The sequence below is a fragment of the Excalfactoria chinensis genome, chromosome 18 (genome assembly GCF_039878825.1).
Source record: "Excalfactoria chinensis isolate bCotChi1 chromosome 18, bCotChi1.hap2, whole genome shotgun sequence".
NCBI classification, from domain to species: domain Eukaryota; kingdom Metazoa; phylum Chordata; class Aves; order Galliformes; family Phasianidae; genus Excalfactoria; species Excalfactoria chinensis.
The window spans coordinates 796,525-819,290 of NC_092842.1; the positions used below are offsets into that span (position 1 = coordinate 796,525).

The 22,766-nt window shown below is 55.3% G+C and overlaps 1 protein-coding gene across 7 annotated transcripts in view; it reads right to left on the minus strand.

Moving 5' to 3' along the window:
* Positions 1–11,082: 11,082 nt before the first annotated feature.
* RGS3 (regulator of G protein signaling 3) overlaps positions 11,083–22,766 on the minus strand; it is a 47,310-nt gene continuing 35,626 nt past the window's right edge. For 3 of the 7 annotated variants that reach the window (XM_072352778.1, XM_072352771.1, XM_072352773.1), the window contains 6 exons: positions 17,896–18,531; positions 16,271–16,344; positions 13,770–13,871; positions 13,087–13,148; positions 12,248–12,414; positions 11,083–12,170 (listed from right to left, as the gene is read on the minus strand). In XM_072352778.1, the coding sequence (XP_072208879.1) occupies positions 11,985–12,170; positions 12,248–12,414; positions 13,087–13,148; positions 13,770–13,871; positions 16,271–16,344; positions 17,896–18,531 (1,227 nt within the window). In that variant the 3' untranslated portion in view covers positions 11,083–11,984. The other 4 variants (XM_072352774.1, XM_072352775.1, XM_072352777.1 and 1 more) reach the window with 4 other exon arrangements.

A 22,766-nucleotide genomic window follows, 5' to 3' on the forward strand; every position in this document is an offset into this window, starting at 1 on the left:
CCATTGAGCCCTGTGAGCTGTGCTGAGTTGGAAGAGTCGGAAGAATGGAACTGAGAGAATATTTTGATACTTTTTCTGCTACCTGGAAGAACATTAGAAGAGGGAGGTGTTTGCCCAGCACGTAATTGTAAGGACATTAGATGGCAAGCCTGCCCAGCAACTCATTCCAAGAGGGAGCAGCCCACAGGGCCATGATGAAGAACAGAAAAGATCAGAGAGGGAAGAAGTAGCACAAGTAACAGCTACAGCAATTTGCCTTCAGCACCTCACAGGGCAGAGTCAGGATGCTGCTGACCGCAGCTATAAGATATGAGGGACACAGGAGTCCTCCTAGCAGTGCAAAAGATCTTGAGGCTGAAAGGAAGATGGGAAAGCAAGGGAAGAAGAGACGTGGCCAATGCTTACTGCCTGGCATAAGTGCCTGAAAGCCTTGTCTTGGGATGCTGCTTGGGGCTGAAGCAGGAGCCAGGCTTCCAGCCTCATTTCTTGATGTTCCTGGTCATGTGGACTCTGCTGGACTCCAAACATCCCACAGCAACAGTGTTTTGTGGTCAGATAACTCATGGCTGCTCTTGCATGTACACTGTTGGAGATGGTAAGCGAGCCAACAATACAGGGCAGTTCTTGATCAACGGATCCTTCACGAGGTATTTTTGCAATGGACAGGAGCCAGTGAGATCATGTGCTCAGAAGCCAATTATCTTTTGCCGTCACAGGCTTGGACACGACAGTCAGGCTCCAGAAGTTATTTACAGCAAACCAGCCAAGCCCTTTGGCAAAGCGGCTGGTAAACTCCACCGCCAAAGGCAAGTGCTGAGCCCAGGATCTTTCTCCCCGTGACCAGAACTGCTATAAAACAGCTTTTTCAAGTCCTGTCTTGCCTGGGATCAGCTTCCATCAACCACAGCAGAAGCAGCTCTACAGTGTCTGCACTTTCTTGGTGTGCTCCAGGTGAGCACAGCAGTGATGGCTGCTCCTGGAAGCTGGATGCGTGTCTCAGCCGCAGACCAGTGGGTCGGATTCTGCTGACATGGGGACGTGAAAGGACAGCTTTGGTTGTCGGTAGTGAGGAGCTTTGCACCTTTACTTCCAAGGTTGCTCCTCCACAGACCATGGCCACATGGAAAATTTGTTTATCAGGTTGTACCCCAGAATAGCATTGGCAGTGAAAGGTGACCATGTACTTAGTGTTGATTAAGCCCTGAGGACATGCCAAGCCCCACAGAGGAGGTATGTGGTTATCAGCCGCATGTTGAGCAGACACAAAGTCTTCCAAGGGTGTCTAAACCAGCCTGGGCTGAGGGGTCTGCCCAGCACTAGCAGGACTAGAGAGGAAACCAAATCCATCTTGAGAACATGAGAGCAAAGAGAAGCCAAAAGCACGACATGGAGTACATGGGAACAAAGGCTCCAGGATAAAACCTCACTGCACAGGGCAGATAAGTTGTTCTGAGAACACGTTTCCCACTGAAGAGTGTGATGACTCTGGAATGCTCACACTCCTTGGAAATGGCTGGAGCCGAGTGTGATACCCACAGCACCCAAAAGTGTTGGACACGTCTGTCCAGATGTTTGAATTGCTCCTTAAGGAATAATACTCCTTCCCTTTTAAAAGAAATATCAAAGATGCCCACATCAAAAGCAGCAATAAGTCAGAGCCATGGTAGGAAATATGCTGTGGATCGTTAGCTAGCATCATGAAAAGCAATGTAATTGTATAAAAATTACAAGTAGTTTCGCTGAGAGAGATTGATTGCTGACTTGCACCAAGAGGAAATTATTTCATAATTCCTCTTCTGGATGTTTCCCAGATTTTAAGGCACCGCGGTTTTCATTTAGTTCTAATTGGCAGAGCAGCAGTAAGTGAACAGAGATACAGGGAAGAGGCTTTCTCCATGTATTAGCAGTTGTGTGGCTGGAAACTCATCTCTGAGCAAGGCTGAAAGAGCTCTGCACACAGCACTGAGCAAACCTGGACATTAAATAACCTGACAAGGAGGGAAGGTTGGTACAGCAGCCCTAAAGGCCGGGATTGCTCACAATTCACCTTCAGTGCCTTACAGTACACAGTGCTCCAGCTCTTTTGTGGGGACACTACTTTTTTTGATGTATAATAGAGTATCTATGTGTCTGCCCTTGGTTTACATGACCCACAGGGACAGCAATGGCAGCACCAGCCCCACATGCCACCTGCTTGTTACTGACACCCACCAGCTCTCCCTGGAGCCGAAGCACTTCCAAAAGGCTTTCTCAGAGGAAGCCCAACATCCTCAACTATACGAGGCCACCCAGCTGCCCTGTTCAGCTGCTGGTTCTCACCTAGGAGGCACCAAGGAGGCAGCAGGTCTCCCAAAGCAGGGGTCAGATGTGGTTTGTGCCTATCATCTCTGGCCTGTTGGGGCTGCAGGATAGATTCAGCCTCTGATTTTTGGGACTGTTGCACCCAGAGGGATGTAATGACTCACAGTCTGGCAGCCAGCTGGGAAATTACCATCAACACAAGCCAGGTTTATGGCGTAAGTAAGCAAACATCTATTCCTGAGTGTCAAACAGTAGAAACACATTCGTGAATGGTATATAGAAGACAGCAGGAATTCAAAGAAACCAGTCTTGGCTCTACGAAGATAACCCAGAGGCTTCTCTCATTCTCTTCAGCACTGTTGTGCACAGGCACATGGTCAAGTCTCACATACTTTCTGCGTTCAAGCTCACGAGCACTGAGGAGCACCCAGCGCTAAAGTTGCTGAAGAAGGCTCTTTGGAGATACCCAAGGTCAGGCTGTTGGGGCTCTGAGCACCTGGTGGAGCTGTGGGTGTCCCTGCTCACTGCAGGGGGGTTGGACCAGGTGGCCTTTAGGGCCCTTCCAACTCAAACGATTCTAGGATTCAAATTTTTGTGGATTTCAGTGGGTCAGATCTGGGTTCAGCTGGAACCTGGACAGCAGCGTGATGGTGCTGGGACCTGCTGAGCCAGTAGAGCACAATGACAGCATCTCTTTGTCTGATGGAACACTGCACAAACCAAAGGATGTTTACCCAGCTTGTGAGGGATCACTTGATTGGAAAATGCATCTCCAGAGCTGCAGTCATGCTTGTCTGCCTGCCAGCCCTCCCACCTCCTCCAAAGCCAGAGCCCCGACCACATCTAAGCCTCCTAGAAACAGTGCAGGACTAAGCAGATTCACACAGATAACAGTCTGGGCTCCATTTTTTTTCTCCTTCTTCTCTTTTAGTCTGAGATCTGCTGTTCCTCCAGCAAAGGTGCGAAGTCTGTGTTAAATCAACCTGACCATAAGCCCATGCAGCCCAAACACCTCACTGCCCCATTTCGAACACGTAAAAACAAGTAAAACCTGTTTTTATCACCCCACATCTGCCATCCGTGCTCCAAGGTGCACACTTTCCCAGGAAACACAGCCAACTCTCTGGCCACAGCTACAGAACTGAGATGGCAAGGAAGGTGCCGGGTGCTGCAGCTTGTTGTTGGCACTGCAGGAGATGCTGTGTACATCCTTCTGATGGCAATGAAGAGCTGTCAGAGCAATGGAAATGAATGGGAAAGTTCCACATGGTAGAGTAAGCTGGGCTGTGCGTCAGATAAAAAGGTTAATGCATATATGAGAAGACCACGCTTTGCATTTTAATAGCACCTTTCATCTGCAGAGCACTTGAAAGTGTTTATAAATAAGCCTGGCGTGTCTCTCCAGAGGAGACTTAATTCCTTTTTAAAGTTGGCCAACTGCACAGGAGAGAGTTGGGGAACTCAGCAGAGCTGAGCCTGATGCTGCCAGCTGTGACCCCATCTCCTCCTGCTGGGGCACACAGCCAGCACCCTGTATCACCTCAGTGCCCAGTTGAGGACAGACAAAAAGCCCATCTTTGAAGGGCTTTAACATGGACCACACAGCCTCACCTCCCCAAATCACAGCCCAATGGCTGCAGAAGAGGCAGGTCCCTGCTGCCCTACAGTGCATCAAGAGCAGCCTACATGGGACAATGTACCCCCACTCCATCCCACAGAGGAGCTCAGGGAATCACTGGCTCTGCCTACTAAGGCTTTTGGGGTGCAGGTAGAAAGGGAGAGGGTGAAACTGCTGGAGTCATAGATCAAATCCCAAGCAAACTGCAGAGCCAACCCGCCACCAGCTGCATGGATGTCCCGTGTCCCCAGCACTCTGCTGTCACCAGAGAGCAGCCCCAGCTCCTTGTGCCAGCATCCATGTCACTGATCAGCAAGAAAGTGTGAGCCCAAGGGGCCGTACCAGGGGATGGGAACAGAGCCCAGGACAGCAGCTCATGGGAGGAAGCAGCCTGCCATCCCAGCAGCCTTCCCTGCCCTCCCCAGAATAGCTCTGTTGTTCTGCAGCCCCTTTCTGCTTAGTCAACTGAGCTCTCATTAGCTCCTTTTTACATCCTCGTTAGTGCATGGCATAAATGGGCTGATTGTTTCCCCTCTGCCTTGAGTGAAGGGGTATTTTGTTTGTTAAGAAGTTACGCTGTTAATAAGGATCTTCTCATAGACAAAAATAACCGAGGCCGCAATTGTTTCCTCCCGGCCTCCTTATCTGTGCTGGAGGACTCACAAGGAGAGCTGTGGCCAGAACATATGCAGCGACTTGCTAAAAATATGCCTTGAAGCAAGAAAAAAATAGAGAAGATACTGCAAGAGTGGCAAAGGGCATCAGCAAAGTTCTTTGGCCTACGCCATCAAAAGGCTGCATTTCAAGGGCATCTCCAGATGTTCGCTGAGGACATCAGGTCCAGGTGGTGTGTCTGTGGATGAAGACCCCTATCTGCCCCACGGCTCTGAAGGACGGGCTTACTCCACCCCAGCACATTTCTGACCTGCCAAGGTTTCTCTTGCAAATGCTGCAGATGGTGCAGGGCAGGGCTGAGGGCAAAGGAGCAGTGAGGGGCAGCATGGGGCTCTCTGCCAAGGAGCCATGGCTAGGAGCCATCCTCAGCAGCAGCCTTCAGCCCTCCCAGCACACGAGGAGCCCGCCCCACTCCACATCTGGCACTAAGGACCAGCAACCAGACCAGCACTAGCCATGTTTAAGGTCTCTGACATTTCCTTCACTGCCTCTCCAAGTTGAGGGATGCTTCATCCCTACAGACACCCAAGGTCGGGCTGGACAGAGTTCTAAGCACCTGATGGAGCTGTGGGTGTCCCTGTTCCCTACAGGGAGTTGGACAGGATGGCCTTTAAGGATCCCTTCCACCTCCAAGGATTCTGTGCTCCTACACACAGCACACTACAACCCAAGCTCAGACCTCAGGGAAGAACCATCTCCCACGGTGCTGCAGCTGGAGCTTCACTGCAGGAGCATTGCATGGGCCAGAGTGGGGGAAACTGAAGTATGCAGCAGCTTTGGAACAGCTTTGTGTTGCTTTTCCAAGAGTCTAATTTTTGCTTTCTGGCCTAAACCGTGCTCGTTTTTTCTGCAGCAATGAAGATAAATGGCAATAAATCTTCCACAGTCATTTTGCAGAGGCAACAGTGATCTCAGCCCTGAGGCATTTCAGCATCCCACAGCCCATGCTACACCCTACGGCCCCAATCCAGCAAACAGCTTCCAGGGGTCTGTAGCTTCAAACACACAAGCACCTCCTTCAAGAAGGTGAGCAGTCCCTCTGAACTCAATGGTACCTCTATGCAGGCAGGTTTTGCTGGATCAGCTCCTAAATAAGCAGCCTGCATGCAGCAGAACACACCGCTGGTACCACAGCCCCATCCAGCACCCTGCAGGAGCACTGGAGTGGTGACAGGCATGGGGTGATGGTTGGACTAGGTGACCTTATTGTTCTTTTCCAACCATAATGATCCAATGTTTCTCTGCTGGCTGTGGTTTATTTAAAGTCCTGCAGATCAAGGGACACCTTTATCACATCCCCTCATTGAGCTGTGTAGGAAGAGATGGTGCAATAGGTGCTCCTGAGCTGCATCACCAAGCCTGGTGTACCCATGCATGCTGTGCCACTTGTGAGTCAGTGTCACCATTGGGACATACCAGGACTGCCACTCCCTTCCTCTCCCAGCCCTGGGCGATAGCAGATATGCCTCACAGCAATATCGACCTCCGCTTTGTTCCACCTTCTGAGGAATCCTGCCGCAGGCCAAGCAGCCCAAGGGCAGGGTCAGAGGATGGACGGTCAGAGTGAGGTCACCCTCTGTCATGTCCTGGAGGTGCTTTGTCACCCTGAGATCAAGAGCGCTGGAGGAGAGAGAGGTAAAGCCATTCACTCTCACATTCCTGGCTCATCCCCAGCCCTGTTGTCTTTTCCCACCCAAGCACCAGCCCCTTGTATAGCTAATGCAAGAGAAGAGGAGCTCACAGCCTGCAAAAATGAGAGTGTGTGAAATGAAAAAGCCCCATGACAGGAACGGAGCTGGAAGGCAGGAGCAGAGCAGGCGGGGAAATGACTGAAACAGAAGCTCAGGCAGCTTCTAAGAAACAGAACTGCAACAGACCGGATCCAATCCCAAATGGAAACTGCTCCCAGGAGAACCACGGCTGCTTCAAGTGGTCAGGGTGTAAATGGAGGAACCTCAGCCCATCTGAACAACAAGCCCTCCAGCCCTTGGCCATGCACCCCATTCTCCCAAGGACCTTGGCTGGAGGACTGGAAAAGGGATGAGTGTCCTGCCCAGAGCCTGATGGGGGAGGCCATGTGGTCAAGGTCTCAGTGCCGGCCATGATGAGACATCTGGATTGATGTGACTCGGGCTCAGAAAACCCCAAACTCACCGTGCCAGTGCAGTTAGCAGCGGGGGGAGGCTCTGTGGAATAAGAGCAGGGTGAGAAGGTGCACAGCCACTGAGAGAGAGTCGGCCATCCCTGCACTGTGTCTGATTTATGCCAGCTTTGGAGAGCCAAACAGGAACGGCCCCACAGAGGCCTGCAGCCCTGAGCAGGGTCTGCAACACATCAGCCTGATGAGACACAAATGAGTGAATCTCCCAGGGCTTTATTTCCATTCACCACCACAGTTATTTTAGGAGCTCAGCACAACAGGGCGTGCGTTGGCAGGGCCCAATCTGATCCAGGAAGAAAATAGACACGTTTTGTTTTCTACCAAAAACAAAAAAAAAAAGAAAAGAAAAAACAAACACCAAAACTGACCCAACACGGTGGCTTGATTGGAAAAAGGCTGGGCTGTGTTTTTCTGTGCTCTGTTTGCCTTTAGCTGGGCACCCGTCCGACATTCTGGAGCATTTTAAGGTTTTCCAGAAAATGAAGAGCAGCCGCCAGAGCTAAAAGTGGCAAAGGCACCAAACGTTTCCAAAAGCCGCAGCTGGAAATAGCTGAGCACACGTTCCAGCCTCAAGAAACACGTTCCTCACCTGGCCCGGCACCACCAGAGCTGTGTCATGGGGGGAACGGGGGAGGATTGTGCCCAGCTGTGTGTCCGAGGAAGCTGACACAGTCATCAGGATCCCCACAGAGCTGTGGGACGGCAGAACTTTGGGATGCTGGTCAGGGAGCAGAGCAGATGGGACGCCACGCAGCAGTGGGTTTGAAGCTGGGATGCTTGGAGGAAGCAGTGGGGATCAGTCTCAGATCAAACCAAGAACCTTTGGGTCTTTCCTATCCGACCCCAATGTCTGTTGCTTTCCCTGAGCTCTATTTGAAATGTGGCCATGAACGATAGACATTTGTGACTGCAATGATGGACCAGCAGGTCTAAGGTGAGACCCCTCTGGATCTTCAAGCAGTGGGAAGCACACGCAGAGCAGTGATGAGTGTTCCTGGGAAATAACATCCCCAACATCCAGGCACCTGGCAGCAGATGAGTGCTGGTACAGCAGAACTCACTGTGCTCACTGCTGGAGTCAATTCCTGGGCCGTAATGAGGCAGCAGTAATTAGAGTGTCCATGATTCTCATCTAATTAATACTGTGCTGGTTCTTCAGGAACTGCTGCTTTATGGCTTAGCCATAAAAGTTGACGTTCTGTTGAACCGTGATTTGTGAGGTCTCCCATTCTACTTCCTTCCATCCTATTTGTTTTAGGAAAGATTAGCTGCATTAACTTATCAGACTTCCTACCTGTACCAACCTGGAAGATTAATCTAGTCAATTAAAATCAATTATTTGTGTTCAAAAACAGATTAAATGAAACGTGTTGGGCAATATCCGCAAGAGCCATCCAGGATCCCCATCCCATGTCTGGTCCCTGCACAGGTATCAGGGTGCTGCTCAGGCCTTAGATCTATGCCCATCCCAGCAGGAACCTCTGCAGCTCTCCACATCCTTCTTGGAGCTGGACACAAAATCAGACACGCCGGTCCAAACACCTGGGGACAAGCACTGGAGCCGCATCAAAGAGCTGACAAGTGTTTGTTCTGCTTCACCACGTGCGTCCATTTGCTGCAGAGCTGGGCCAGGTTTGTCTGACCGGTCACTGCTGTCCCCGGTGCCACACGCAGGAGGTTTCACCCACTTTTCTTTGTCTAGAAACGCTGCAAGGCATTAAGGAGAACAGAGCTGCTGCACCAATGGACTGACGCACAGCCTACGTGGGACTTTCCATTAGAAACACGTGCATGCTTCTAAAATAATTACCCTATTAGTTCAGGAAGGGACAAGAAATGACTTACACATGGTTCCCATGTAAACACTCCATCCCTGCTCCCCACCTGCTCCTGCCCGGCTCTTCCCCCTCTCCCACCTTCCTCTTTCTCTGCCACAGATGAAAGCTTGGGACTGGGGGATGAGGCTGGATGTTTGCAAGCTGGGGATCCCGCTTGTCACCTCCAGCTTTCTCCATGAGTAGCTCAGAGCTCTCTGGAGTGGGGCTGTGATGCTGGTGGTGGGTCACCCGGTGAAGGAGATCCTCCCCATGCCACAGAGCTGCTCAGCTACAAAGGGAAATGTGCTTCTCCCTTCCTCCAGCCCTCCCCAGTGCCTCCAGGAGAGCTGAGAGTCAGCATTGTTGGCCTTCCTCCCCCGGCAGCGGGGAATGTGTGAGCTGGACGGGCTGAGTAAAAATGACCTAATGCAGAAAAGAATCAGAAAATGAGCAATGAGAGAGAGGGTTATAACAATGCTTCCCGTATGAGTTCGCAGCACCCAGGGGACTCCCACAGCCGCTGGATTTCCTGTCCTGGCAGCAGCCCAGCCCGGCTTATTTTGCTTCCTTGACAGACAGCATCTGAGCTGTTGTTATTTTTACCTCAGAAGTGTGTTGTTTTCTCTTTTTTTTCTTTCTCCCCCGGATTTCTGCAGAAGTGACACCACAAACGCCAGCCCTGGAGCTCAGCAGCACTTGTTCTCCCAGCCGCAAGGCAACGACAAACAGCTGGGGGGCATCACTGCCTGCTGCGCCCCTGGGCAGGGCGAAATCCCACAAAGGACGGCTCTGAGCCCCCCAGGGTCACAGCTGGTACGGAGACAACCACTTCAATGCATCCCTGCATGACCCCCATCCCAGCAGAAGCAAAAGTCCCAGGACAAGCCCAGACTGACCCCGTTGCCACACAGGTATTAAAGACCAGGTGCCCCCACAACAGATCCCCCGTCACCTTCCAGGGAGCTCAGCTACCCAAGAGAGAGGAATTTGATGTGGTCTCCACCCACCTACATCACTTGCTGAGCAGGGCTCAGTGGCTCACACAGGAGGTCAGCTGCTTTGCCGGAGCAGGGGAATTCTTGTGTCTGCAGATTCGATATCTAGCTGCTGAGTTATGTTTAGTCTACGGCTGTAAAGTAGCCTTGTTTCTATTCTGAGAGTATTTGTCTAATCAGGGGTCCAAGGAATTATTCTGCTCAGTAGAAAGCTGTGTTTATTTGGTTAAGTTCATGCTCCAGGATGGACGCCTTGGAGAAGCCCAAGAAAGGTTGAACGCTGCTGGAGCGCCCTGGGACACGGCACACCTGTAAGGAGGGCAAACACTTCACTGACTGCAGAACAAAGAGGAGGGCTCCATTCTCCCAGCTGCAGGCAGCTCTGAAGTGGGGCTCACGTGCAACCTGGCACTGCCCAGCACAAAGCATTCCTCCTTCCCAGGTGCTGGGCTGCTCCTTTGGTGCTGCTGGGTGGACACGTGGCTCGGTGCCCCTTCCCAGTCAGCCTCCATCCACCACACACTCATCAGCCTGAAATATTTTCATTTTCTATTTTCAGAACTTCATTCATAGATCACAGATGACCGCAACACCCTCCTCTGGAGGCCTCAGCTGACGAAGCACTGAGCTGCAGGGTGTTTGAAGGGCGAGGACCCATCACCTACGGTAGGTAAACCTGATTTCAGTTCACCCCAACCTCCCCATCCCTAACGGTGTGGGGAAGCCATAGTGATAAACCCATTGAAATCATTTCCCCATGGCCCTTTGCCTTATTGCTGCCTTTATCCCAATGAGCTCCACACCACCAAGGTACCAAGGGCGCTCATGCCGGGCAGATTTCCCCCTCTTTGTACACTACAAACACAGCTGAGTTGTGACTACCACAAACTGAGCAACCATGGGTTTTATCTCCAAGATAAATCCCTGCTATCTGCTGAGATAAGGCCCGCTGCAGCACCCCCTCATTTGGGGAGGGAGCAGCTTCCCCACTGAGAATTGACCTACAGCAGCCATGCCCACAGAGCCCACAGTTGGGCACTGGCAATAGGATCTTTCTCCCCATGGTATCTCCAACCAGCAGATCTGAATGCACAGGATCCACTGAATGCACAGGAACCAGCCCCTATAGAGCATTTTCCCTACAGATCCCAGCTGAGCACAGCCAAGCAGTGCAGCCAGGACTTGACACAGCATTACTGGGCTTTTTGCTGCTCCTTTTGATGTGTCCCATGGGGACCCACTGGTACATGAGGTCACTCACATCTCTGGGCACTCCCTCATTCACAGGCCCGTGCCCCACTGGGTTTACACAGCAAACGCTGTCCCTGGGAACAGTCTCATTTTGGGCAAAACTCGCTGCATTTCTGGCCTCAGCCTTTAACCTGGGAGCATCTGGCAGCTGCTGCAGCACACAAGACAGCTCAGCATTTCATGGGACCAGGTTTTCCCATCTTTAGTCACGTTTACGCTCCTCCAGCACAGAGAAACATACCACAAAGAAAAGGCTACGAGAAATGACATTCTCCTTTTATTTACCTATGACCATGACAATGTATTTTTGCTAGCTGCAGAGATGCTTCGCACTGTAAACTGGGCGCCCGGATGCATGCAGTCCATCCGGCTCCGCCGCGTTCAGCAACAGCCCCGCGTCTCCAAACGCAGTGTTGTGATCCGGAGTAGGGAGAGCACCGATTCCCAGAGCTGCTTATCTCCACCAGCAAGCCCTCCGTCGTCAGGGCAGGATATGTACACCCAGGCTCCCCCAGCGCTGCTAGGGAACGCGTTATCGGTTTGGTTTTTTTTCTTCCTTTTCTTTGTCAGATAAAACCTGCAAACTTAGAAAATGTTGCACGCACTCGTAAAAGAGAAGGCATCCGCTCCACGGGAGAACTCCGCCGCGACACGCACAACTATTGCACTTGTAAATTGGGAACGAGGGTTTCCTATAATACAGCGATGCGTCCAGCGAGAGGAGGTCAATAAATAAACCAGGAAGGAGGGGAGCCAGCAGCTCCTGCGGGACGGCCGCTTCAGGGCAGGGATGCACAGCAGCACCGCGGGGCTGGGTCAGGTCAGGAGTCCTTTGTCCAGGGATGACGCCCACACGGGTGCTGCCCGGGGAAAAGCAGAGCCCTGCATAAAAGCCTTCCTCCTCCACGCTGGGTCGGGATCAAGCGCCGCCATCCAGCGATGCTCGCAGCTCAGGTTCACAGTAGTCATGCGGGAGCTCCCCTCCTGGCTGACAGCCGCCCCGACGGCGTCGTACCAGCGATGGCGGGACGGGGCGATGGAGCAGTACCAGCCTGCTTGGCGCCGCTGCCCCCCGCTGCCCCACACCAGGGGGGCATGGCCTGCCACAGCGAGGTCCCCACCGCCGGTTCCATGTAAACACGCAGCTCCCAGTCTGCCCCGTCACCCTACAGCGGGGAGCTGGCTTTCTTCTGGTGGATGATGTCCAAGTACAAGTCAGAGCGGAGGAAGCGGGGGTACGAGTCCTTCTCCATCAGCCCGTAAATCCTCTTCTGCGCGAGGTCGAAGCAGCCGCGGGTGATGTTTTGCAGGTTCTCCTTGGTGTGCTCCCGTGTGTAGGAGTCCAGGTTCACCTGTGGGCAGAAAGAGCAGTGAGCGGCCCCACGGGCCCCACAGCACTGAGCTGACTCTGAGCGGGAGCCGGCCTCACCTCCTTGCAGGACTGGATGGCGATGTACTCTGCAAAGATCTTCTTGGCCTTGGAGACCATCTTGGACTGGGATTTGATCTTCTTGTACTCCTCACATGCCAACCAGAACTCCAGGTTCTCCTCACTGAACTCGGTGCGCAGGAAGGCCCTGAAGGCTGCGAGCCCATCTGTGGGGACAGACACAGGGCTCTATCAAACCCCAAATCCCTGCCATCTCACTCCCTAAATATCCCCTACGAACAGCAGCGATGCAGGTGATGATGCTGGGCCTGGCAGCACCAACATAAACCACATGTGTGCTTAGTGCCCAGTTCTCAGCCATCTGAGATCACAAGGGGAAGCTCAGCATGGATTGGGTGCAGTGTTGGAGCTGGGATCCCCACGGGGACATGCAAACAACATGTTGTGCAGTTGTGGTGCACAATACGGCAAGGAAGGGAGCATTGCAAAGCAGCTCCTGCCCCACAGACACGAGGCAAGAAGGGGATCCTGCCTTTCCCTCCCCAGTTAGAGTTGGACCACAGTCCCAAGCTCTCCTCCGCTCCTGCAGCAAAGCGCCCCCCTCCCCCCTGGTTTGGTAGAGGAAAAATGAATGCAGGGAAAGGATCATAGAATCACAGAATGGTCTGGGTTGAAAAGGATCTCACAGATCATCCAGTTCCAACCCCTCTGCCACGGGCAGGATCACCAACCACCAGACCAGACTGCCCAGAGCCACATCCAGCCTTGGATGCTCCATTCCATCTCCACACCAGAGCTTAGGAAATCACAGTGCTCCCCATGCACACACCTGGACATTCCCCATTGGCAAAGGCAAAACGAGAGGGGCAGACACTCACATTTGTGCAGCAGCAGCTTTTCCAGGGACTCCCCCCACTTGAGAGCTTCCTCAGGTGCAGGCCTGCAGGACGAGAGCATTTATTAGCAGAGTGAAGCTGCGAAAGCCACAGTCGCTGCCTGCCACCACACAGCTGCCCCGGGGGAAGAACACTTCCAGCAGCAGCGGCATCACTGTGCACCCTGCAGTACTGAGCTGGCTGTGCTGGAATGAATGCTCTGCACTTAGAGTGGCAGGAAGAAAACCAGAGGTAAGAGAGGGCTGTGTGTGCTGCTGCCTCCGAGCCAGCACTGGAAAAATCCCAGGCAGTGCCCAGGGCTGTGGGATTTCAGGTGCCCCAATAAAGCCGCAGGGCGTGCGGCCGGGCAGCGCTCGTCCCAGCTGCTGGAGCACCTCCAGAGCTGAGCAGTTTCCCAAAGCATCCTCTGTCCAGCTGAAGGTGTCATGGTGAAGCACTGGGGGAAAGCAGGGAAATTTCCAGTCCCGAGTGCTGCTGTGCCGCCGGCACAGGGCAGGGAGATCCCCGCAGCCAAAACCATATTTAACACAGCTCACAGAGCTCTCTGCCCACAACCTCCCCAGCTGGATGACCCAGCATTGCCAAAGGTGGCACCAAGACTGGACAGAGCTGGTCCCCAAACCCCGTGCCCCCGGAGCCGCACAGTGCCCACCCGCAGCACCTACTTGAGCGACTTGAGCACTTTGTCCAGCTTGCCGGAGGGGTTGGCTCCCGGAGACTCGTTCCTCCGCCGGAAAATCCCCAGCCGGTTCTTCATATCCTTGGCTCTGGAGGAGAAGAGCAAGGTTTAGGGGCGGGCAGGGCAGGGAGCAGCACCCGGAGGTACACGGTGCCACGGGGAGCCCCGTCCCGCTCGTCGCCCATCACCTACTCCTTCATGGTGTGCCGGCGCTGCAGGCTGCCGTTGTGCGGCCGCTGCACGCCCAGCAGCATCTCGGCGTGAAACTCCAACGGCTGCGGTTTGGAGAGGTCACGGAAAAAGGGCATCGTTTGCCGGGACAGCTCCCGCACTGCCGGCACACCCGGCCCGGCTCTGCGCTCTGCGGCTCCGCACCGCGCTCCGGGACAGCGCGGAAGTGGGAGGGCCGAACGGAGCTGCGTGGCGTGGATGAGGTGTGGGAGAGGAGGGCTGTGTGTCAGCCCCAGCGCTGCTCGGGACGGCTCCGCCGTTGCTGGGGAAACTCGAGGAAAGGTGGAAAAAAGCATGGGAGGGGGCGGGGAGATGGGGCCTGTCAAGGGACGGAGGGGAAAGTCATCGCGGCGGGGATTTACGAGCGCTATTTATAGGGCGCTGGGGAATGCGGCGGAGCTGAGCGGGGCCGGCGGTGCGGGGCTGTGTCCCCTCTGCGGGGCCGGCAGCACGGCCGGGAGCCGTCGGGATGGCAGCGACCGGGTGTCAGTTTGGAGTGGGCACGGCCATGGGGACATCCCCGCAGCGGGATGGTTGGGGCACAATGCGTAACCCACAGCGACGGCACCGCACGGTGCCAACCCGCACGTGTCCCCACACTGCCGTGCCCAGATGTGCAGCCGCGCACGGCGCTCCGGTTGCCCAGGAAGCTGCAATGGGCACACGGCACCGCTCTGAGCAGCGGCCACGGGAAGGGCCGCAACGGGCACCAGCATCGCCCCGGTCCTGCCCGGTGACAGTGAGCACGGGACGGGCGGTGCTGACCCCTCGTGGCACAGCTCCTGAATGCACCGGGGCTGGTTGGGGACGCGGGGTGTCCCGCAGGTCCCGCATTGCAGGGTGCTCAGAGGAGCTACCACTGCGAGTGGCTGCGGACGGGGCTGGCTGGGAACACGAGGGACACAGAGGGGTTCACGGTGTCCCCAGCCGTCTCCAGCTGCTGCCGGGCCCCGGCGCAGCGCTGACACCGGACCAACAGGTCCAAGCAAGGAGCTCTAAGCCCCACCTGCATCCCATCAGCGAGGCACAAGGCACCCCACACAGCTCCCAGCAACAATTTCAGCACTGTTCCCACTTTAGCAACGTAACCACCGCAGCTGGGAGCCGGGCGAGGTGTGAAAAGCACTGAAAAGTCCCTGTGTTTGTGTGTGTGCGCCCATGTGCCCATCCATCCATGTAAGGAAGCAGCATCTGTGGGCTGCACTTTGTGCACCCTGTGCACCCACAGCTCTGCAGCGCCAGGTTTCCTGGCTGTCCCACACAGGAAGCAAAGCCCCTGAGGAGTTCCCAAACTTAAATGGGAGAGCTGTGCTCTCACTGCTCCTCTTGCAGATGCTCACGAACAAACAACAAGAATCCACAATACACTGCTGGGTTCTACCTGGAGCCACCCCCATCAGCCATCTGCAAGGCCTCGTCCAGCCCCATCTCCCCATGCCACCTCCAAGCCATGCCCTGCAGCGCACACCCTCAGGAACCCCGTCCTACCTTTCCAGGCACTTCTCTGACAGATCCACCATGGTGAGGAGCATCGGGAGCAGCTGGCAGTGCAGAACCGCAGCCACTCTCCCCATAAATACCCCACAGGCCGCCTGGCAGCCATCCCTGCAGCCAATCGCCGCCCGCTGCGACGCACCGATCCCACAGCCATCCCAAGGTGAGCGGCACAAACCCTCCCCGCGCCCTACAGATCCCCCCCCCCTCACCGCCCCAATTCCCCCTGCTCACGTGGGGGATGTCCCCGCTGCAGATGGCGAGGGATTGATTTTCATCTCAAGTGTTTGGAGGATGAAAGGAGCTATAAATAGGCGGCTGCGGCAGAGCGTGCGGGACAACAGTGCCGCTCTGTGGCAGGCAGCACGCGGGGAGCTGCCATCCAGATGCACACACAGCCACGCACGGCACCACGGCCACGTGCAGCACTCCACCTGCCCCCACTCACGTGCGTGGGGCAATGCCAGGGCACAGCAATCCTGCCTTGCAAAACTCACCCCCCATGGCCCCACCGAGCTGCAGCTGTGCTCAGGGCAAGCGAAGGCCATGGCTCTCCTGTCCTTGCCCTGACCAGCTGCGGGGCATCCCAAACCCTTCATGCAGTGTTGGAGCTGCAGCGTCCCACCCGTCACATCACTGTGAATGCCAGCACTCATCCCACCCACCTCCCAACCACCAGGAGCTCTGGGTGAATGGGGTATGGTACCCCATGGGCTCAGCCCTGGTGCTTTGCCCATGGCACTATTGAACCACAGCACTTACAGGCTTCTGCTCCTCTTCTTGCGGGAGGTCTCATCCCCTTCATCACAGCTGCATTCGGGGTTGCCTCCACTCAGCTGGGGGGAGAAAAAAGCAGTGCTTGCATCACTGTGCCATGCATGCCCTCACACCACCAAGGAGCTCCACCAGCACCTCCTGAGGTCCCTGTGCAGCAGCTCCTTCCCCCAAAGGCTGCGGCAGAGCAGGGGCTGAAACCCTGACTCCCTCCCTGCCTGTGTCCTGGGACATCCCACAGCTGGTGGCCTGGGAACCCCTTGGCTTCAAGGTGCTGACAGCGGACCCCCCTACAGGGACACTCACACACTCCTTCCCAATGTTCCCATCTCTGCTGTTCTGAGTGGGCAGGGGGCTGGAGCACCCCAAATACCCTGGGGGTCTCCCAGCAGTCCCCAGGCAGGAAAAATCAGGGCAGAACTGAACCATAACATGGCAGCTGCTGGGAGCACCCGGAGCTTCCTATCACCAACCTCCACCCAGAGGTGATCTGGGCAGCCCTGGGGACCTCGGAGGTGCTGCGAGGTCAGGGTGTCACCAGCACAGCTCTGAGCCACAAAGCCCACTGCTGGGGACCTCATGGGCCACCTTCACTCAAGGGGCTTCGCCGCCTCACTGAGCACAGCTGGGAGGGGGCTCATAGCCAACCCCACAGCCAGCCCCACAACCAGCCCAGCCCCACACCGCTTCCTCGGGGTGCTTTCCAGGATCTCCGATCCATGGCAGTGCCGTGGGAACCCGCTGCACGGCCCAGCAGCCCCGGGCTCAAGGCTTCTGACACTTCCTTCCATTCTGCGCCCGGGTTTCCGGAGTTTATCGGCCCCAAACAATGCAGCCCCTGCAAAGCGCCTTCCCCCCACAGATAGGGCCGGCCGGGGCGACGCGCAGCCGGGCCACGCTTCCTGCCATTGTCCAGAGAGGCTCCGCTGAGCTCAGGGACAAAAAGCAACCGCTGCTGAGTCCCAGCACTCCTGGCTGTAAAACAACAACCTGCCCAGACTGAGAGCAGTGGGAGGCACAGGGAACCGTGGGCACAATGGGATGATCCCATAAATAATCCCACTTGGTGAACAAGGCGAGGCCACTGGGTGCCGTAGTGCTGCAGGCAGTGCTGGGCCTGGGGGGATGCAGAGGGGAATCGTACATCAGCACCAGATCTGAAAGCTTGGAGGGTTCTGCTGGGCTCCTCCAAATGCAAAGAGCACCAAAAGTCCCTCCCAAGTGTAGGCAGGGAATGGCTGTGGCACAAAGCCCCCTGGGCAAGGGGGTTGGGGCAGGGAGAGGCGGCACAGGAGGAGCAGGAAGGGGACCAGGGGCTCCAAGGGCAAATTGTGCTCCAAGAAATGGCAACCAAGGTGGCTTTTGATGTATCAGGAGAATGGCACGGGAAGGGTTAATCTCATCACGGGTTTAACCCACTGTGCTGTCAGGCTTGGTAGCACACAGAGCTCTGCACCAGCATCCCCTGCCAAGAGGTGGAGCAGCATGCAATGCAGTCCCAAGCACTGCAAGGTGCTCTCAAGCAGTGTGATGTGGTCCTGAACCAAACAGCATGGTTATGAGCCATGCAACAAGGCCCCACGCTCTGCAACATTGTGCACCAACCCACGTACCTTCCTGTGCCCTGAGAAGAGCAGGCTGAGCTGGTGGATGGAGCCTCCATTCTTGGTGAGCTCCTTCTTGAGGGTCCTGGGGGAGGGCAGGGCCCAGTGCCCTGTGCTGCCTTGGCTGTCTGAGCAGTTGAGCGTGGTGTCGGAGGTGAAGCAGTGCCCCTTGGCCTCCTGCAGCAGGCTGCCCTCGCTGTGTGTGCGGCGCCGCAGGGAGCTCTGCACGCTCAGTGTGTATGCAGGCTGGCAGCCCGACGTCTCAATCATGCTGCTGCGCTTTGCCTCGCTCCGCTCCAGGTAGTTCTCATCACTGTCATCCTCTTCATCCTCATCGTCCTCTTCTTCGTCATCCTCATCTTCTTCCTCCTCATCCTCACCATCCGTGGTGCTGCTGGCTGTGCCCACCACGCTGAAGGAGCTGTCGAGGCGCAGCTCGGGGATGACAAAGGCCGGCACAGAGCTGGGCTGCTCCTCACCCTTCTCAGCAGCCGCCGGCTGCTTTTTGGTCAGGAGAGGCCCCTGGGCGGCTGCTGGAGCCTCAGATGGAGCTGGCGCTTCCGTGGCCAGTGGAGCATTGCCTGCAGCCACCCTCCTTTCCTCCAAGTGCATCTGCCCCGGCTTCTCGGCGTCTGTCTCCAGCATCTGCCCGGGGAGAAGATAAAGGAGGATGAAGGCAGGGGCACCCAAATCTGGCAGCCCTCCCATACAGCCTCTCTGCTCCTAACACACAACACAGGGCAGGAGTGCTCCTACAGCACTAACAGGGCTCCAGCAGTTGGGACAGCGCTGTCCCATGTTCTCCTGTGCCCCACAGCCCCCCATCGTGGTCCTGGTCCCCAGAACACCATGTCCCCCACTATGGCTATAGGGTGGAAGCAGGATGGGGGTAATGAGGCTGATGGATCCAGCACACAGGCAGAGCTGGGAACATCCTTACCACGATGGATCCCTCGTCCTGCTGGGGGTCAGCCCTGGATGGCTGCAGCAGAGGATGGAAAACCCAAAATGCAGCTCCAGCACCTCCAGCCCTGCGTTCTTAAGGGCAGGAGGGAAGTGCCGGGCTCTGCACATCATCCAATTGCCCAAGGCTCAGCAGATCAGCCCCCCTGGCCCACAGCCACCGCTGCGGGGCTCCCCGCAGCCACACACCGTGCTCTTGCTAAACCACAGCCACTCCTACCCGCCCTGCTTGGAGTTTTATGCTTTTGAGGCTGCCTTCTGCCATTGAGTGCTGCCCTTTCCAAGGGAAAAAACCTGCCTGGATTTTTCGTGAGCTGGGGGAACTTGTGCTGAGCCCTCCAGCCAGAGCAGCTGTATCTCCTTTTAAAAGCCAAGCATCTTCGAGAGCCCAAAGAAAAGCAGAAAGCTGGAGTTAACCAAGCTTCCACTCCTGCATAATGGAGGCTTGATTCAAAAATGAATCTTTAAGGCTGCTCCACTCCCCACAGTAATTTCTTGCAAAAGGGAGTGTTTCCAGACATGCAGTGCGAGGATGCTATTCGCACTGAGTGCTCCACTGATGCTGGTTATGTCTTATTTGTATTGCAATTACTGTCATCATTATTTCATGAAATAATTAGAGGAAAAACCCATGCAGCCCTCAGTCCAACCCTGCAAAGCCCTCCCCATCTCTGACAGCTCCCTTCTGCCGAACGTTGCTGGGTGCCCACATCAGATAAGGCTCTAGAAGAAAATGAACAGGCTCCTTTAAAATGAGAGAGGTTTGGGGGTGAAATTAAATTCCTGTGCTAATTCAATCAGAGAATCTGCTGCTTTTCAGCAGCACGGGGATGTGAGCAGGAGGCTCACTGCTGAGCAAGGTTTCAGTCTTGGGTTGGAAGTGCCGCTGGAGCTGTGAAACCCTGGGGAGGACATAGTGTATGCCCTGTGCAGCAGAACATCCCTCCCTGGGGCAGATGGAATGAGAGCGAAGCACCTCCATGGAACAGAACAGTGGCTTGGATAGGGAGGGACCTGAAGGGTCATCCAGTTCCAACCCCCTGCCTTACGGCCCCCCTGCTGTCAGCCATCACACAGGGAAACACCAAAGTTTCCAAAGTATGTTCTTCCCAAAGTGGTAGGAAAAAAAAACAACCCACAATTTCAGGGGTTTTTAGCATGGGATGAACTGTGCCGAGACCAACCCCATTAGAAACTCTTATCTGCAATGCCCCTGTAATGCTTCCAAAACCACTGATGATGAACACCCCAAAACACAGTAAGTGACCATAACAGACTATACACAGCTGTGGGAAGCAGCACCTAACAGACAGCACGGCGCTGAGGAACAAAAGGAAGGCAGAAACTCAAAGCAGAACTACTGAAACTTGAGATAATTTCCATGGGTCATTTTGAAAGAGCTCCCGAGCATCCCCACATTGCAGCACCACTCCTGGCCCCACCGCCAGGCCCTGCACACAGCAGGGTGTTCTACCCAACCCCTGCTTTGTTACTGTGCTGATGAATAATTGATACAGAGCAATTGCTGTAACTGCAAAAGCAAGCAGGGATGTTCAGTTCCAAGCAGCAGGACCCGCGCTGTGGCAAAGCAGTGAGGGCGGATGGATGGCTCCAGTGAGACCCACGGGGTGTGAGTGCTGACACTGCCCAAAATCCAGTGCTGGGAACAGCTGGGAGCCCTGCGAGGAGGAGCTGTGCTCCGTGGCAGGAAATGATCCCATAGCAGCAGCAGCCGGCGCTAATCCCATTACTGCCATCACCAATTGATGGCTCTGGAAATGGGACCTGACCAGGCATCGCCCAGCGCTGTTGCTGCGTGTGGGATGGAGCCCAGCTGGGAAGCTCTTGCACTCCACATTTTGGGATCAGACAGCTGAAGGTGTCGACAAACAGCATGGGACAAAACCTCCCCGTGCCACGTGCTTTGGTTAACACAGGTTTGTCACCGACGCAGCACTGAGCCCAGCAGCCCTGGCCATCCCCAACCCATCCCTCCCTCCCCACAAGCACAGACCCAGATTTGCATTCAGTAGCAAGGGCTGAATTTGTTCTCTTTTCCCCAGCACCAGAACACAGAGGGTTTCCAAAATCCCCAGAGCAGAAAGTGTGCATGGTGGGCAGGCTGCACTGACACCAGCTGACATGGAGCTGCTGGTCCAGCCCTGACTTAAAAGAGAATCTCAGAAAGTCCCTAATGCTGCAAACATTCCCTGTCCCGCATGCTGCTCATTCCAACCCTCCCAGTGCAGCCCAAAGCCAGATGGAGCCATGAGACCCCCAGGAGACGGCGAGGATCAGCCCAGCCCAGGGGAGCAGAGCAGGCGCATTTGATTTAAAGGATGTTGGTGCTGCTGTCGGCACAGCACAGACCTGCCTAGAAGAGGGCACAGCCTGTGGGCTGCAGATGTTGCAAGCAAAACATACCAGATGTGGGCTCAGTTGCATCCCAGCCAGAGCAGCATCTCCCTCCAGCTCTGGCCCCGACGTGTGCCCGCAGCTCAGCACGGCAGATGCTGGCGCAGCGCTTGGCTCTGCCTCCACTGTTATTAATGTCTGTGTCAGGCAGTAGCTGCAGCTGCCCAGCCTCTCCCAGACACCGCTCCCTTGTGCCCCGTGTGCTATTTGCAGCTCTGTGAGCCGTCCCTGGAGGTTTGGTTACCTGCTGATCCCAGCAGACGTCCACTCCGCCTGGAGGGAGAGCCGTGCATCACCCTGAAACCTGCTTTGCAGCTCCTCTTCTCTGCTCTCATCTGCCCCTGGGCAATGCTGAGCCTCAGACCAATTTTGGTGCTGCTTAACGAAACTCCACTTCAGGTGGGCGGTTGTTTTTTTTCCAAACCACTTTCTATGGGGAAAAGGGGCAGCTCTGTAGCAGGAGATGCATTGCAGCACAGTGTGCCATAGGTTATCTGCACCGCAGCACCACTCACCGATGGATCCCCATCAGTGTGGGCCCATGGGGGTCCCCACCCCAGGGGTCACCATGCCTGGGTGCCCAGCTGCTCCCCAGCTCAGGATTTGGAGATAAGGCTCTGATGTGCACAAGTAAAGCACCAGCCTCCCTGACTGGGAACCCAGGGCTGGAAGGCAACGAGATGATGTCTGGGTCATAAATATCCCTGGCAGTAAGAAAGCAGAGGGATGGGAAATGGAAATAAATAGATGCATCATTGGCACCAATGCAGTGGGTATCAGAAAGGGACACAGTCAGAACATGGACTCGAGCAGGTCCTGTCTCATCCAACTTTCAGTCCTGTCCTGACCCGGATCAAAACCCCAATTCTTTCCCTGGGTCCCTGCACCATAACGTCCCCTTATATGCATTTGGGCAGTGAGAGCCACATGGGTGCAGGAGAGCAGCAGCACAGCCCTGCTCATGGTGCCAGCCCAAGTGCTTCCAGCGCCTGCATTAAATCACAGCAGTGCTGGCTTCAACCACTTAGTCTGTGCCTTTGACAACCCTGTGCAAATGATCTCAGTGATGCTCACCCCCCGGGCTGCTGGCATTGCTCCCTGCAGCACGCTGGCTCTCTGCAGCCCTTTGGGGATTCACAAGAAACAAGCAGCCAGGGTTTAAAAGTGCCCCCAGCTGCGATGGAGGTTCTGGCAGCCTCTCAAGTCCCCACTATGCTGCCAGATCCTCCTGCCTGGGGAATGTGGCCCTGCACGCAGGAGGTGCCAGAGAAACAGGAGCTGGTGTTTGCCAGAGGGGAGAGGTCTGCTCTCCTAACAGCCTGGAGTCCAGCTAAGCAAATGAACAAATAAAGCCAGAGCTGTGACTCTCTGCTGGCCCATCTGCTCCACCAGCACACACGTGCCTCAGGAGCCCACGAGCAGCTGCCTTGTGCTGGTGGCACAAACTGTGCTTCTGTGGAACCATTGAGCAGCACACGCAGAGTAAAGAAGGCAGTGCCTGA